The following is an 18,605-nucleotide window of genomic DNA, read 5'->3' as shown; positions in this document are numbered from 1 at the left end:
ATGCGCATGACTGTATATGGGTTTTTAAAATACTTTTTAATAATTGGTATACTGTAATTCTTTTATAGTAATTTAGAATTTCTTTACATATTGTTGCATTTATAATGTTGTACGCCACCCTGAGTCACCTTGAGAAGGGCGGCATAGAATTCTAGTAAATAAATAAATAAATAATACCGGGGCCACAACAGACATTTTATTTAGTGCAAAGGGGGGAAAAAAAGGAGTGAGTGAGAATTGTGAATGAATGTGGAATGACCTTTAGTGGAAAATCTGAAAGCAACATGAGAAAGAACTGAGCTGTACAGTGGAACTAAAGTAATTGGATATCACAGTATCCAATATTAATGCTTGCTACTTGACCACTCTTTCTATTTTACTGAGCTGCTTGTGAAAGTTCAGGTGCTAGAGAGAAACAATCCTACACTTGACTTTCCTCCTCTCTTTCTTTCATCTGAAACTGGAGAAGTTCACTCCTATTGCTTTGGAGCCATGATGGCTTTATTTATTCTGTGTAGAGGGCCTAGAGGTGTACTGTATATATAAAATAAAACAAAAAAACATACATGCAATCCTATCTTTGTTTCCTTGTATATGAATAATTTAATATTGTGAACTAATTTTTCAAAAAAAGTTCCATACAGTGGTACCTCTACTTACGAACTTAATTCATTCTGTGACCAGGTTCTTAAGTAGAAAAGTTTGTAAGAAGAAGCAATTTTTCTCATAGGAATCAATGTAAAAGCAAATAATTTGTGTGACTGGGGAAGATAGAGGCCGTTTCCTCCCAGGAGATTCCTAGAGAGGCCCCATGGAGGCTTCTTCCCACCTTTTCTGGCCCTGTTTCCTCCCAGGAGATTCCTAGAGAGGCCCCACGGAGGCTTCTCCCTGCCTCTTCCGGTTACAGTTTCGGAGGCTTGGGTTTGTAAGTAGAAAATAGTTCTTAAGAAGAGGCAAAAAAATCTTGAACACCTGGTTCTTATCTAGAAAAGTTCGTAAGTAGAGGCATTCTTAGATAGAGATACCATTGTATTTCTTATATCCAATTCTGCCAGGCGAGAGTTGTGACTATTTTCTAAAAGATTCTAATATGGCATATTTGATCCATGTCATGTAGTAAAATGTAATACAAGTAATAGTAACTCTAGGCTATTTTTTGGGGGGAAGGAGATAATTATTTCATTTTCTATTTATTTAAGTGCAGTTTTTGTTAACATTAGTCACCACGATGCCAGGAACTGGTGAGGGAGAGTCTTAATTTTGTTGACTCATCTAGTATTTGATACTACTGGCCATTCCATTGAAATATTTGATCAACATAGAACTCAACAATATTGTTTTGCTGTAGTTTGATTTTATCTATTCTCTTATAATTGTAACTCAGCATCTTGGCTATAATCTATGGAATCTTATATCCTATTGATGGGTGATTTCTGGACAGTAAGTAGAGTTTTAAGATTGGACCTTTATGTTTACAACAGTCAACTATATTATTTTTGGGATGGAGGTGGAATGTCAATTTAAAATTTAAAAACTTGTTGAAGTCCTGATCTAAACGGATTGGATGTGGTTAATGAGACTAATTCAAAATTCAAGAGATAACTAGAGATATTGAATGCAGCAGAATATGTACTGAATGGGCTACTCTCCATTCTGTTCTGCCGGCTCACGGCACGACCCCCCAATTAATTGCAAAGATAGACAAAGCAGACACATACATGTGAAAAGGCAAGAACACTGTCTTTATCCAAAGCAAAGTAGAAGCAAAACACCCCCACCCCCACAGTCCTTGGGGCAGGAGCTGGCCCAGAGCCAACCATAACACCATTCTGGTGTCGAACTGGGTTCAGAAACACTAATTCATAATATATGTGACATAGGGGAAGGTTTGGTAGGGAAGGTTTGCCTATTTGCCGATGGCTCTAAAGTGTGCAATAGGGTTGATATTCCTGGAGGCGTCTGTAATATGGTAAATGATTTAGCTTTACTAGATCAAAACAATGGAAACTGCAGTTTAATGTTTTCAAATGTAAAATAATGCACTTGGGGAAAAGGAATCCTCAACCTGAGTATTGTATTGGCAGTTCTGTTTTAGCAAAAACTTCAGAAGAGAAGGATTTCTGACAGTCTCAAAATGGGTGAGTAGTGTGGTCGGGCGGTAGGAAAAGCAAACAGGATGCTTGGCTGCATAGCTAGAGGTATAACAAGCAGGAAGAGGGATATTGTGATCCCGCTATATAGAGCGCCGGTGAGACCACATTTGGAATACTGTGTTCAGTTCTGGAGACCTCACCTACAAAAAAATATTGACAAAATTGAACCGGTCCAAAGATGGGCTACAAGAATGGTGGAAGGTCTTAAGCATAAAACGTATCAGGAAAGACTTAATGAACTCAATCTGTATTCTGGAGGACAGAAGGAAAAGGGGGGAAATGATCGAAACATTTAAATATGTTAAAGGGTTAAATAAGGTTCAGGAGGGAAGTGTTTTTAATAGGAAAGTGAACATAATAACAAGGGGACATAGTCTGAAGTTAGTTGGGGGAAAAGATCAAAAGCAACATGAGAAAATATTATTTTACTGAAAGAGTAGTAGATCCTTGGAACAAACTTCCAGTAGATGTGGTTGATAAATCCACAGTAACTGAATTTAAATATGCCTGGGATAAACGTATATCCATCCTAAGATAAAATACAGGAAATAGTATAAGGGCAGACTAGATGGACCATGAGGTCTTTTTCTGCCGTCAGTCTTCTATGTTTCTATGTTTCTATTTTTTTTTGTCTTAGTATATAGTATGCATCCAATTACTTTAACTTGTAAACCAGATGTATTGTGGTGTATTTAATAAATCCTGATAAGGAAAAGCACAGCTTAGCTTCAGCATATTTTGTGAATAAAATTTTAGAAATGCTTCTGGACTTGGCACTGCTTATAGATAATCAAAATGTGTCCCTGTTCAGTATTGGTTGTGCCTCAGTTGCAAAAATTTCTTCTTGGAGAAATTGGATTTGGCCATGGCGATTTATGCTTCAGTGAATTTAGATCAATGCCACCACCTCCTCTATGTCAAACTCTTCCTGAAACTTCTGAAGAAAATTTTGCTGAACTAAGCCCTTTAGGATAGTGCTGGACAACTTTCTATTTGTGTCTTGACTGGGGCTCCCAGAAGCCAATGATGTTGTGACATCCATGGAATGGGTAGAGTCGACATCTTTGGTCATTTTCTACTTTGGAGCAGCCTTAAGGGGAAAAAAATCATAATCAAAAGGGAGCATCCATTCTGCCTTAAATCCTTTCTAGAATTTTTTTTAAAAAAACTGTAATTTTCCATCCTGCTAGTTCTGGGAAACAAATGACTGGAAATGGAATGCTGGTACTCATATACACCTCAGATAGTACTCATCTAATCTAAAGACAAAACAGAATTCTGCAGTTTGCAGACATTTGTTTCTGAATGCCTGTTGTGGCCCGCTCGCATCCTGCACAATTGGTAATGGACCCAGAGGACTCAGAGACAGTGGAGGTGTGGTGCAGGCATCTTGTGTTCCTGGCACCCAGCACTGACAGTGAAGAGGACATGGTGTCAGAGGCTGAAGAATAACAAAGGCCTTCTGCACCTCCTGAGATGAGTGACTGAGGAGAAAAGGAGGAGCCTTTTCTTGATGCTAGGATTTGCAGGGCCTCTAGGAGGCAAGAGTGGTCAGGAGGAGGTTTACTCATGAGTAACACTGCTGACTATTGGGCCATGCCCTCAAGCTATTTAAGACAGAATCATGCATCACTCCAGTGCAAAGAACAACGCCGTTCATCGTAGACATTCAGTTTCCATTCCTGATTTTTATCTTGTTTTTTTAAAAGGACATTTTTGACTTTCTTGATGAGATCCAGACTTCCAGCCAAATTCTGTAAGTCGCCGATAAGAAAACATATTGCATCTACTAATTAATTGCTGTATTTATTTGTTTCTGGGACTCTGGCCAGCTGCTAAGACTTCGATAATTCAGTGCGGTAAAGCTCTTGCTAGCATTTAATTTCTTTGCAAAAAGACTCAACTGCATAAAGAATTTGTGCATAATAAAACTTTTATTAATTAATCTGGTGATGAACATCTGATTCTTTGGGGGCTTGGCACTGAGTGCCTTTGGTAAGAAGATAAGCAACCAAATGATAAGTACATTCAGAATCTTATTAGAAAAACATTTTTTCTACTCCCTCTTTTATTAGATGAAGTAACCAAGTTTATAAAGGAAGATTTAAAGACAGTTATACATAAAAATTTTCACGTTCTGAATAAATCATCATGGAAGCTAAAAGCAAGGGATGTGATCCAGAAATCAAGAGACCATAGTACAGAACCAAGATAGTGCAAACGATTCAGTTTGTAGATAATTGTGGATTTTAGTGTACTGTAATGGATTAGGCACACCACATTGATAAGAAAATCTGTAAAGAGAAATGAAAAAAGCTATAAATTGATTATATACACTGCTCAAAAAAAATAAAGGGAACATTTGAATAACAGAATATAACTCCAAGTAAATCAAACTTTGTGAAATCAAACTGTCCACTTAGGAAGCAACACTGATTGGCAATCAATTTCACATGCTGTTGTGCACATTCAACTTTGTACAGAACAAAGTATCCAATGAGAATATTTCATTCCTTCATTCAGTTCTAGAATGTGTTATTTGAGTGTTCCTTTTATTTTTTTGAGCAGTATATATTCCCACAAACACCAATATTTTTTAAAATAGGCAAGTTATACAAAGTATTAATCTGAAATTAAAAACACATAGGTTTTCTTTAATTTCTTTCCTGATGATATGAGACACAAGAAACGTGCCATTTTGTATTGGGGTATTCAAGCAACCTTAAAGCAAAGCACTTGCTTCTAACACCACTATTACTGCTGGAATTCAGTGTAATAAATACAATGAAATAAATACAGATTTCCAAAAAGAACTGCTTCTTTGTATTATTACGGATTTTGAACGTAAAAGCGGAAAAGAGAAAGTGCTAGCTCTTTTCATCCGCCAGGGGTAGATGAGAGGGGACGACATCAGCACTGCGGCAAAATGGACAGCTCCATCAGCACGTCTTCTATTCTAGTCCTGTTAAAATCAACTGGGAAAGGGTGCCGCAAGAGGAGGAGGGCGTGAAAGCAGGGCCATAAACATGAAATTGTTCGGTCTTGCACCCATCCTTTTTAGTAACTGTCTTTTATTCTCCAGCTGTCGCTTTCCGTTTCTGCCTTCTTGGATTTTATTGAATGGAACCCTAAACGCCAATTAGGTAGCTCTCGTTTATTCTGATGAGAGCCTTGAGAACCTCTCCACCTGGCCTAGCACTATTTAATTTTCACACTTATTTATTTTTTAATTCAATTTTTTTAAAATGCCGCCCTTCTCCTTAGAATCAGGGCGGCTTATAACATGTTATCAATAGCACTTTTTAACAGAGGCAGCCTATTGCCCCCACAATCTGGGTCCTCATTTGACCCACCTCGGAAGGATGGAAGGCTGAGTCAACCTTGAGCCGGTGATGAGGTTTGAACCGCTGACCTGCAGATCTAGCAGATCTAACTTATCTGGCTCTGTGTCCTGAAGACACACACATCAACCACCACATCAAGTCAACAATCCAACGATGACCACATTCTTTTAAGTGTCTCCTGTCAAGTTGTCCCATCCCACCCCAAATCATTTTGTCCCTTCCAAAGCTGGCCGAAGATTAGCATCCCTAGAATTTTCAATCAAAGAAAATGTGTTTAGGATGGAGATTGTCACTGACGCCCAACATCCTGGCGCCACCCAATTATCGTCTCCGCCCATTCATCCCAAACCAATCTTCTTCCCTTGGCCGCGCCCTAGAAGTGCACGTCCCCCGCCTTTCTGCAGCGGAACCGGCGATCCGTCTCTCTATATAAGAGCGAGGCGTCGCGCTTAGCCCTCCACAGCCTTCAGGATGAATTTCTCTTCGGATTCCCACTATCTGGCCTCTTCCTACAGGAAGATCTTCGGGGAGCCGCCCCGCTACCCCTCCTCCCGTTTCGGCGGCTCGACCGCCGCCAGCAGCTACCGGTCTCAATCGGTTTCCCGCTGCAGCAACCGCGCCGTCTCCTACCGCCTGGCGCAGGCGGAGGCTTTGGATCTCGGTCAGGCCACGGCGCTGAACGACGAATTCCGCCTGACCCGCACCAACGAGAAGGAGCAGCTGCAGGGCCTCAACGACCGCTTCGCCGGCTACATCGAGAAAGTCAGGCAGCTGGAGCAGCACAACCGCGTCCTGGAGACGGAGCTGAGCGCCCTGCGGCAGCGCCACGCAGAGCCCAGCGGCCTGGCCGAGCTCTTCCAGAGCGAGCTCCGCGAGCTGAGGGCCCAGCTGGACGAGACGGAGGCCGCCCGGGCCCAGGGGGCGCTGGAGAGGGAGCGGCTGGCCGAGGAGGTGCAGCTCTTGCGGGCGCACTGCGAGGAGGAGGCGCGGGCCAAGGCGGAGGCCGAGCAGGCGTTGCGTGCCCAGCAGCGGGAGGTGGACGGCGCCACTTTGGCGCGCATGGCGCTGGAGAAGAAGGTGGAGGCGCTGCTGGACGAGCTGGCCTTTCTGCGCAAGGTCCACGCCGAGGAGGTGGCCGAGCTGAGCGTCTCCCTGCAGCCCCCCCAGCTGGCCGCCGTCGAGCCGGACGCCACCAAGGCCGACCTGACGGCGGCGCTGAAGGAGCTGCGCTCGCAATACGACACGCTGGCCGCCAAGAACCTGCAGGCGGCCGACGAGTGGTACCGCGCCAAGTTCGCCAACCTCAACGAGCAGGCGGCGCGCAACAACGAGGCCATCCGAGCCAGCCGCGAAGAGATCGGCGAGTACCGACGCCAGCTCCAAGCCCGCACTTTGGAAGTGGAGAGCCTGCGCGGGGCCAACGAAGCCCTGGAGCGCCAGCTGAACGAGATGGAGGAGCGGCACAACGCCGAGGCGCTCGGCTTGCAGGTGAGGAACCGCCCGACCGCGCGAGCGCCACTACGTCTTGCCCAGTGAAGGGCTACCAAAATTTTTACTACCACACGGTGGGCGCGGCTTATGCAGGACGCCCTGCATTGTCTTTCAACATCTTGCAGTGCAAACTGGGTGCTCTGTGATGGAACTACATTTTTGCTACCCCACTGCGTCCCTCCCCCTTCGGGCAGCAGCCCACCCCTGTTCTTGCCTCACCAAGCCCCACATGGTGATACTGTGCAGTGGGGGGCGGCAGCGGAGCGATGCCAGGGGTCATGTGATCCCGGGGAAGGTGCTCTTTCTGCCGCAGGGAGTAGGGGTTGGGTTTTTTTGCACTGAACAATAGCACACAGCTCAGAGTAGTAGATATAAAGTGCATATGCAAACCCTTAAGAGACACCGTGGAAAAATATACACTGCTCAAAAAAATAAAGCGAACACTTAAGCAACACAATATAACTCCAAGTAAATCAAACTTCAGTGAAATCAAACTGTCCACTTAGAAAGCAACACTGATTGACAATCAATTTCACATGCTTTTGTGCAAATGGAATAGTTGTGCAAATGAAATATTCAATGAGAATATTTCATTTATTCAGATCTAGGATGTGTTATTTGAGTGTTCCCTTTATTTTTTTGAGTAGTATATTTAACAGGGATGAGAAGAAAGGAGGAGAGAGACTGAGATAAACGTAAGTCTCCCAAAAACTAAGAGAAGAGGAAATATGACAAAGCATAGGTAGGCTTCACTGTGATTACTATGGGAGACGAGAAAGACTGGTATGTTTACTGTGTCTAAAAATGTTGGCAGTGGAGAGCAAGAAACCAAATAAATTAACGCATTACTCAAACACATTACACCCTAATCACGCTGATAAGCCGCTTGAGGTTTTTCAGCAAAAATGTGCTGAATATTGCAAACAATCGTCCTGACAGAAAGTTGGGGGTGCACAAAATGTTACTTCTTCTTACAGGGGGCATATCAGAAAATAATTGAGAAACGCTGCCCTAAAGGCAGATTTGGAGCAGCTATGTTTTTCAAGCCTCCTTCTCCCCTACTGCGATTACTGCATTTTTGTCTTCCGAATAGCAGGAAAAATCTAATAGATGAACATTCAGCAGAATGGTTGTTAAATTTACGGCAGGTAGGTCCTCTATTAAGCAGGGTCGCTTTTACCTTTCCAAAAGGCCTGTCAGATGCTTTGTGTTATGCCTTCCCTCATCCATCATCATTGGCCGTTCTAGCTGACTTAGTGATTGTTGTAAACAATGTGACAAAACGACAAGAAGGGCTCAGATGTCTTTCCTTTGAATTGATGCTTTATAGGGCACTGCACAACCCTTTCTTAACGTTCATGCTGCTGTCCGTGGTGCTGAATGTAGCTGACAATTTCTTTACTGCACTTCTAGAATTGTGCTTGTTTACTAGCAGGAATGAAACCTTTTACTTTTCAGTGATCCTGTTCAAAATTCCTGTAAACCAGCCATTCATTTTCCAGAATGCTCTTTTTGTTGCGTCTCTGTAAGAGACATATCTACGAGTTACTTAACTAATCCTAGGCTAATTCTTCATGGTGGATAACCTGTGCTTAGATTTTTACCATATACTGTATAAACTAAACATGCCACACAGCAAGTAACTGTGAAACTAATAAAACTCTAACCTAATAAAATTATAAAGATGGTAAACTGTAAAATTAGAAAAGGTAGAACTAAAATGGGTAATAATAAAAGATACAATAAAATGTGTTATTGTATTCAGAAGTGCTCGTTTAGCACAGAAGGGTGTTTATCTCAGCTGGACATGGTTGAAAGAATATTCCAAACTCAAATCCATTGCTGCTATACAATTACTATGCTTTTAATACAGAAGAAACGTGTTTAATACAATCATTGTTTTATGTGGAATGGGGTTTCATGTGAGAAATTGCCTTACCAAATGAAATGATAACACTTTTCAGATATAGCAGATGTATTGTAATCTGAATTCACTTAATTGTTTACATTAGAAAATGTGGGTTTTAAGTTTGTTAAGATACTATAACTGAATTTTTGAATTAGCATTGTTTACAAACAGCACTTAGGAGTTATGCTAATATAGAAATGATAATTGCACTGGAAATTAAGTAATTGCATGTCCACCCATTTTTAAAAAAAACATTAGGAGAATAGACGATTTCCTCAGAGTAATTTGAACTGTCATTACTTTTTAAATTGTTTCCTTCTGGGCATTGATATAAATATATTAATAATGAAGGTAATACAGCTAGTCCACAGCTTACAATAGTTTATTCAATGACTGTTCAAAGTTAAAATGACACTGAAAAAAGTGACTTATCGTTTTTCAGTGTCGCAACCTTTGCAGCATCCCTATGGTCATGTGATCAAAATTCAGGTGCTTGACAACTGGCTCATCTATATGACGATAGTAATGTCCCAGGGTCACATGTTCCCCCTTTGTAACCTTCTGACCAGTCAAATCAATGAGGAAACCAAATTCAATTAACAGCCGAGTTACTAATTTAAGAATTACAATGATTCACTTAAAAACTGTGTTGAGAAAGGTTGTAAAATGGGGCAAAACTCACTTTACAAATGTCTCAACAGAAATTTTAGGCTTACCGTATTTTTCGCTCCATAAGACGCAGTTTTTTTCCTCCCAAAGTAGGATGAAAAATCAGCCCCGTCTTATGGAGCGAAGATGCAGGCAGGGAGGGGGGGAGGCGCTGGAGCAGAGGGGGGGGGGGCGGCGATATACTTACCAAAGGGCCCCGGGGAAATTGAATAATGGGGGGGGGCTCCGGCGCTTCTCCTGCTGAGCCCAGCTGTTGCGGCTGGAGGTGCGCCCGCTCTAGCGTTCCTTTCGGCCGGCCGCCGCCTGTGCAAAGTTTGGCTGCTAACTCGGAAGCGCCATCCCGCCGGCTGGCTGGCTAGCTGCTGCATGGCCCCCTCCCTCCCGGAGGAGGGTCTCCCTCCGCACCACCAGCGGCGCTCCCCCCGCCAGCCAGCCAGCCAAGCCCCGTGCCCGCCGGAACCGGCTCCTCGCTCTCCCCCCCGCCGCCCGCCGCGTTTGCAGGAGATGGGGAGGGTCGGGTGGCCCGCCAAGGCCAGGAGGGACGCCGTTGCCCCCCCTTCCCTCCCTCCGCCCGCCGCTGCACCTCCTTGACGCCGAGAAGAAATGCTGGCAAAGGTTTTTCTTATTTTGAATATTCCGAGTGGGCTAGCAGGGAGATAGGGAGCGCGTGCAAGAGAGGGAGAGAAAGAGAGGGAAAGGGGGGAGGGGGGGAGAGAAAGAGAGAGGGAGAGAAAGGGGGGAGAGAAAGAGATAGCAAGAGAGTGAGAACAAGAGAGAGAAAGAGCGTGAGAAAGAAAACAAGAGAGAAAGAGTGAGAGAGAGAGAAAGCAAAAGAGACAGAAAGAAAACAAGAGAGAGAAAGTGAGAAGAAGAGAGAGAAAGAGGGGGAGAGAGAGAGAAAGAGAGAGGGGGAGAGAGAGAGGGAGAGGGAGAAAGAGAGTGGGAGAGGGGGGAGAGATAGCAAGAGAGGGAGAGAGAGAAAGAGAGAGGGAAAGGGGGGAGAGGGGGGAGAGAAAGAGAGAGGTAGAGGGGGGAGAGATAGCAAGAGAGGGAGAGAGAGAAAGAGAGAGGGAAAGGGAGAGAGGGGGGAGAGAAAGAGAGAGGGAGGGAGAGAGAGGAAAGGAAGAGGAGAGAGAGAAAGGAAGAGAAAGAAAGGATAGAAAGAGAGAGAGAGTGAGAGATGCTCAGTGAGCCTTTCTTTGAAGTTGCCTTTCTTTCTTTCTCTCTTTCTTTTTCTCTTGCTCTCTTGCTCTTTCATTCTTTTTTCTTTCTCTTGCTTTCTTTCTCTTGCTTTCTCTCCTTCCTTCCCTCCTTTCATTTCTTTCATCCGCCCTCTCTATTTTTATTTCTCTTTCATTTTCTTTCTTTCTCTCTCTCTTTGTTGCTTTTTCTTTCTCTCTTTTACCTTCCCTTCCTCTATTTCTTCTTTTCTTTCTCCTTCCTACATTCTTCCCTCCCTCCCTCCCTTCAGTCCTTCCTCTCTTACTCTCCCCTTTCATAAGTTTCCTTGCTTGCTTCCTCTGTTCCTGTCCCTTCCCCCTTTCTTTCTTTCCTTCCTTCCTTCCTTTCCTCCCTCCATTTCTTGCTTTCCTTTTCCTTCCTCCCTTCTTTCCTCCCTCACTCCCTTCTTTCACTCCTTCCTCTCTTCCTCTCCCCTTTCACACCTTTCCTTGCTTTCTTTGCACCCTTCTATGTTATTGTAATAAATATTTTAGCCCACTTTTTGGCTCAAAATATTTTTTTTCTATTTTCCTCCTCTAAAATCTAGGTGCGTCTTATCAGCAGGTGCGTCTTATAGAGCGAAAAATACGGTAATTGTTGTAAGTCAAGGACTACCTGTATAGTAATAAATCACAGAGATCAATTTGTCATCTTCACTATTCAAAAAATGTAAAATATAAAATAGGAGGAAAAACAATACTCTATTAGTAAGGAACAGTGGATTTTCATATGTTCATAAATACTCTGAATATAGAAGTAAGATGAAAAATGGTCAGCTTTATTGATGTTGATTATGAAATAATTTAAAAAAAACTGCATAAAGCATTCCAGAAGAATATTTCAAAATGGGACATAGGAATTAAATTGGCAAATGCACTGGAATATGTAATTTCACATACCATATTTTTCGGAGTATAAGATGCATATTTTCCCTCCCTAACAGTGACTGAAAATTTGGGTGCATCTTATACTCTGAATATAGCTTTTTTCAAAGCTTTTCTCAGGCCTAACTAGGTGCTAACAATCTTCCTAGCTCTTACCTTGCAGGCTCTTTCATTGTTACTCTCTGCGAAGAATGTTTTCCAAGCTCTAAGTCTTTGCAGGCTTTTTTTCATTGTTCTACTTGCTGCATGTTTCTTTCCAGCCCTAACTAGGTGCTAACAATGTTTCCAGATCTTACCAGCTTGCAAGCTCTTTTAATGCTACTCTCTGTGAAAAATATTTTCCAAGTCCTAAGTCTGCAAAGACTTTTTTTAATTGCTCAACTTCAGGGGCTGACAAAGTTGGCTTTTCTAAGACATGTGGACTTCAATACCCAGAATTCCTGAGCTACCATAAAATCTCAGGAATTCTGGAAGTCCACAGCCATAGAAGAGCCAACTTTGCCTACCCTTCCTGTATTTGCTCCAAATGTTTCTTTCCAGCCCTAACCAGGTGCTAATGATGTTCCCAGCTCTTACCTGCTTGCAAGCACTTTCATTGTTATTCTCTCTAAATAAGGTTTTTTTTTAAGCCTAACCAGGGGTTAAAATAATGTGCTGGAGATGATCAGACTAAGGACGCTAAACAGATAAATATATGGTAGGCAGATTTCCCCCCCTATTTTTTCCCCCAAAAACTAAGGTGCATCTTATATTCCAGTGCGTCTTATACTCCAAAAAATATGGTATACTGTACATTGGCAAAACTGACCAAATAAATTTGCAATTAATAGCTCAATGAGAACAATGTGTGTTTTCTATAAAAAAAGAAAAATCCTAAGCTATCAATTAAAGAATAAAAATAAATCTGCAATATTGTACTGTTCTTATACTATTTTGCATTGTGATTATACTACATAATGGTGAATATTGTTTAGTTCAACATACCTTAAAGAGATATAACTATAATGAATATGAAAAAGGGAAAAACCAAAATTATCAAGCAGATGGAACAACATTCTGCCTTAAACAACGAAGTTTAAAATAATTGCTCCTATGTAGTTTAGGGATAAAATATTATAGTTTTATGTTATGCATACTACTAAATGTTAATGAAAAGTGAATTTCTTGAAGGGTTTTTCCTTTACTGTTCATAGTTGATCCTAAAAATGTCCACCACTTTTGATAGCTTCATTATCAGTCCTAAGGCTGTTTGTTGTATGTGATGTCATTAGTTTCATATTTTTATATTTAATATAGCTCCCTTTCCCCCCACCCCCTGTGCCCACAATTTCCCTTGCAGATCCTTTCATTTTAGCTAGCAGAGTTATGTGGTCAACATAGCACAGATTATTGCTGTTTCTTGTGCCAATTTTCCACTCTTTTTCATTTAATCCAGTTTATTTTAACGTGCATTAAGCATATACTGTTCTTTGAGTCTCAGAGAGAATATAAACTTGTCACATTCCTTTGCCAACCTGTAGTCAATTTGTTTTATCATATTCCTTCTGTACCACAGCTTCCAAACCTGAGAGGTAGAAAGTAGACTGCATTCTCCAGTAGCATTCAGTGTTTTTTATCGCAAGAATGGCCTTAAAAGATCCATGAAAAGATTTTGTAAGATGAAATATTAATTATAAAGATATGGTATCTTATTTACATATGGGATATAAAAATGCAAATTTATATATATTTATAGTGAATTAAACATGCTGCATGACATTTTTACATACATTCATGTATAATGTTGCTGACTCCAATGACAGTTCATTATGTTTTCTTTCTAGTTTTCAAGCCTGGATATAAGTTTTGTTTATATATGATATATAAGCATGTGTGCAGAGAGATGGTCCTGAAAACTGCCAATAATATTTTGCCCATTCTATGTATATGTGTGAGATTGTGTACGCCATCAAATAATGTTTATATACATTCACAGTCTCAATTTTTCATTAGTTCAGAGCTTGCAGAATAGAGTTTTTCACTTTTGCCTAATTTATATAAATCTGTAACTTGCCTGCTTATTTTTTCCTCAATAAAACATAATTTCAAAAGTATCAAACAAAAATTGGAATAATTGCATCAAATAAAAACAATCACATCATAAATCATTATATTACATTAACACTATTTCATAGGTTTTACAACAGTAGAACATAGCTAGAAACATAATGAATTCATCAAATTTATTACTCTTTTCTATTTATTCTAATCTTTAAAACATTATCAAATGAAACAAATGCAGACAATGCATGATCATTGTCTATTGAGCTGCCAAAATCTATTTTATTTTAACTTATTTTAATAAAGCAATTGGAGAGAATGTTCCTATTACCAAATCACTAGTAATTAGGAATGCTGGGAAATTTATTCAGAAACTGAAAACTCCTGGTGCTTGTCATTGGTTGTTTTTTTTTAAAAAAAGTGGCATTTCTATCCTAATAGATTTATAGGTGTATTTATTTTATTTGTTCAGTATTGAAGGCTATCTATAATTTTAAGATGCTTGACACAAAAAATTCTAATTGTTAATTATATTGTTCTAATTTAATTCATTTTCTAATCATTATGTGTGGTCTGCAACAAATTAGCAAAACTTCCTTTTTTCACTTGCTTCTGATAAAAAGGAATTAAACTATCAGAGTCTTGGCCTTAAAATGTTAATGTTGAACTCTCTGAATTTACAGGATACCATTAGCCAATTAGAAAGTGATTTGAGAGAGACAAAGAGTGAAATGGCTCGGCATCTGAGAGAATACCAAGATTTACTGAATGTCAAAATGGCCTTGGATATAGAGATAGCAGCATACAGGTAACCAGGATTTGGTTCTCAATATCTACTTGGAATTGTATTTCCTATTATTTTGAAAATGCCCAAAATAGATTATCAAATTTATGTTGCCCCAATAGCTTGGTGAGAAATGGCTTAACCCTATTTGATGTTTTGTCATAATTTTGCATTTACAGTCAAGGAATGTGATTTATTTTATTTATTTATTTTATTTATTGTTAGAGTTGAAAGGGACCATGCAGGTCATCAAGTCCAACCCCCTGCTTGAGCAGGAATCCTAAAGCCCCCCAGCCAAATGGCAGTCCAATCTCCTCTTGAAAGTGTCCAGAGTTGGGGAGTTCACAACCTCCGCAGGCAGGTTGTTCCACTGGTTGATCACTCTGACCGCTCTTTTGTTAAGGATAATTTGTTTTTATCACAGAAGACAGACATTGTTGTCTATGTATATATGCAAGTGTGCCTGAAAATCCTCAATTTCCATTATTAATTAAAAAAACCTTTTTTGTTGTATTTGCAGAAAGCTGTTGGAAGGTGAGGAGACACGTTTTAGTACTTCAAGCATGAATATCTCATCTCTGAATCCTCTTTCCAACCCTACTTACTCTTTCCAACCCAGGCTCTTTAGTTCATCTGTAGCCAGCAGCTCTAAGATGTCCTCTTTCTATTTTAAGAAAGATGAGAAAGAGGAGGCTAAATTAGCCTCAAAAATTTCATCAAGCCAGGTAGGAGACCCCTTTGCTGAAATGATAGAGGAAACCATAACGTCCACTAAAAAATCTGAAAGAACAAACTTGGAAGAAGGAAACACTGTCAATCAAAAAATGTAATCACTGGCCTTAAATACAGATACATGCAAGGGACAAGAATATAGCTTAAGTCTTTAAATTGCCTATACCTGAATTAAGGTACTTACCCAGCTCACAACAATTTAACTTTCTAACATTTCACAGTAGATTATTTCAATAGGAACATTATGTTCCATACTATCAGAAGCACAGAGGCTCAAATATTAATTTAGAAATACTTCAGTAAATCCTATTGACCAATTGCATTGCTACACGGTAGACATATCCCCCAATTGCTGAATTAAAGAGAAAATGAACATGTGCATGCGCGTACACACACATATGTATTAACTCATGTTCTTGATTTATTTCTGCTGAGCACAACTTTCCAGTTGGGCAAAATCTAGCAAGTGAATCCCATCAGTGAAATGAAGATTAATCCTTATTGTCTGCCTCGTGAAACAAAGAAACAGATACATTCAATTATTTAATTTCCTGATAATGAACTTTATTTCATTTTAGTCCTTCTGGACCACAGAGATGTAAACAATACTAATATTTATTTTACTTTGTGGTCTACGCACGTTACAAGGAAATTATCTAGGAATGTTGGGTAGAAAATATGAACAAGTTTAGGAAGATGAACACCCCCATGATATACTTGCTGTATCACTGCATAAAGAAATCCTATTAGCACATTGTCAAGAGATACATACCGTAATTCATTTTTTGATCTCTAAGGTTTCAACTATTTTCAGTATGCCCATCTTTTAAAAAATCTACATGCTGTAATCAAATAATTAGGAATCTTGGGATCCTAGTTAACTGTTAGTTGAATGCACGTTTTTGACCATCTCTGTGATTATCTAACAAGTCACTGCACTGTCCATTTTACCTTGTGCCATATTAGTAGCCAGCAATTAAAAACTTGTTGCTTAGAATCAATAGTGCCAGCTATTAAAAAATGAAAAGAAACACACATTTTAGAGGTTAGCTTTATATAAAACAAAGCTAAAGGAATGTACTCCTGTATTGTCTAGAAGCACAGTACTAATGCTGTTTAAAAAGTAGTGATTGTTGCTGTTTGTATAAGGCACAATCTACAACCTAAAACAGGGATGTATGTGTTGGTTCATCATTAGAAAAAGAATGTAGATTAATGCTAGCTGCTTATTTCTGTATTATGGAAAACAATATGGTTTCTATGTAAGTTACTGAGATACGGTTTCTTAAATAAGAGAGGGACTTTTCCTAAATGTATTTTCTTACACACATTCACTACTGCACAAATAAAATGTACTAGTGGATTTTAGTGGTTCTTCTAATTTTTCTCTGTCTGGTTAAGGTGAATGTAATTGTTCAGCTTTGCCAATTAGATGCACAACACAGAGAGAAACAATTGATTTTTTAAATAAATAAAATGGTGCTGAAATCTGATAAATACTAATTCTTATATTTCCAACAAGTAGCAGATTCAGCCCATGTTTCTGCATCATATGACACAAGAATAATCTTGGGGGAAGAGACCAACATAAATTTCCTAAACAAATTTGGGGATTCTGATAAATCAGATTTCTAACTCTTATCAGAATTTAACTTCACTATGTATCTCTATCTGAACATGTGCCAAGTTTTATATAGAACACACTACTGTATTTTAGATTTTATTTGAATGCCTTAAAAATTGCCAGCAACTAAATTGCTTTCTGCAGAAATTCAAGACTGCATTATTTGATGTCTTTGCACTAATTCATCCTGTCACAAAGTTTCATAATAGAAATCCATTTACTATCTTGTGACTCTTGAACTAATACACTTTTCTTCTCTGTAAGGCACAAATAATAAAAAATGTACCACTTTAGGCAGCCTGTTTGTCATTTGTACTATTGTGAATCTAAAGTTTGGTATTCAGAATTAATGGTGTTACATTACAGCCAATAAACATCTACCGGCAGGTTTATTTGTATGGAAAGGACCAAAGACTAAAAGCGAAATAATGAAACCATAAAATGCTTTCAGTTATAACTATGTGTGAGATTTCCACATTCCACACTGCTTTCATAATGACCATGTATGAATTTATATATTTATATATGCATGTATTTAACCTTACAGTTGGAAGAGGAATGCCACAGAATGGGGGGTAGGGGCAGAATGAACTATAGCCATCGTTATTTTGGAAGAAACTTCCCAAAATGTTTAAGAATATGCAAAGCACAGATATGAAAGGATTCTAGGCAATTCTTGTGATAATATGTTGGGTCTCAATCTTATGGAATAACTAGGGGGAAAAATTAATGTGAAATGTAGTATGTCTTAAAATTGATAACGATCCTCTACACCTGTTACAATTGTGATAATAGCACATAAATATATGTCATCATTATAATGTGCTTCAACATTGTGATAAATTCCAAATGTTGAGTAACCAAGATGTAATAAAAATATTTTATATTTACTTGATAAGGCAAAATATGATGCCGTGGGGAGGCATTTTTTCATGCAGAATATATAGATGAAGAAAAAAAGAAACAAAAGAACAACACACATAAACTCCTCTAACACTGCACTTATGATTTAGAGATATAATGAACTTCTATGTGCTTGGCAATCCAATTAATTAACTGGAATATGAAAAAAAATACTTTTCATATTCAACCATGTAGCTTAATTTTTAATGAAACAAGTAGGGCATTTCCAATATTTGAACAGTTTATTCAAAGATCAGTTTGTAATGCAGACTCCTCTTCAAAAGAGAAATAATAGAGCCTTTCAAAATACTGTGTAATGTAATATATATTCAATATGTATATACAAATTATGAAAACTCCTCTCTTGATAATATAAACTGCACCAGCAGACAGACTTGATCACTGTTGTTCTTATGTATCCCATCCCAATAAAAACATTTTGGGTTAGACTGATTACTGAACATGCTCCATGTATAACGAAAGAAAAAGTCCTGAAGCCCAAATACAGATTTTGGAAAGATTGCTTTCTTGAAATACTGAACAATATACTCTCTCCGATTCTGAAGATACAGAAAAGGCTAACAGAAACCCATCTATACCACTGGTAAGCACCCCTTAGGCCAGTGATGGCGAACCTATGGCACGGGTGCCATAGGTGGCACGTGGAGCTATATCTACCGGCACGTGAGCCATTATTATTATTATTATTATTATTATTATTATTATTATTATTATTATTATTATTAATTAGATTTATATGCCGAGCTCAGCTGATTTTCGGCTCACAGAGAGGCTCTGGGAGGGCATTTTAGGCTTCCAGAGGGCCTCCAGAGGGGAGGCAATTTTTGCCC

At 39.5% G+C, this 18,605-nt stretch overlaps 1 protein-coding gene across 1 annotated transcript; it reads left to right on the top strand.

Annotated features, from left to right (window-relative positions):
• Positions 1–5,962: 5,962 nt before the first annotated feature.
• Positions 5,963–17,144, top strand: INA (internexin neuronal intermediate filament protein alpha). Its single transcript, XM_070752767.1, has 3 exons — positions 5,963–6,985; positions 14,395–14,519; positions 15,016–17,144. The coding sequence occupies exons 1-3, from the start codon at positions 5,969–5,971 to the stop codon at positions 15,323–15,325; spliced, it is 1,452 nt and encodes a 483-aa protein (XP_070608868.1). The 5' UTR covers positions 5,963–5,968; the 3' UTR covers positions 15,326–17,144.
• Positions 17,145–18,605: the final 1,461 nt, after the last annotated feature.

This window comes from Erythrolamprus reginae, chromosome 5, assembly GCF_031021105.1.
Source record: "Erythrolamprus reginae isolate rEryReg1 chromosome 5, rEryReg1.hap1, whole genome shotgun sequence".
Lineage (NCBI taxonomy): Eukaryota > Metazoa > Chordata > Lepidosauria > Squamata > Dipsadidae > Erythrolamprus > Erythrolamprus reginae.
This window is presented reverse-complemented; position numbering and strand designations above follow the sequence as displayed.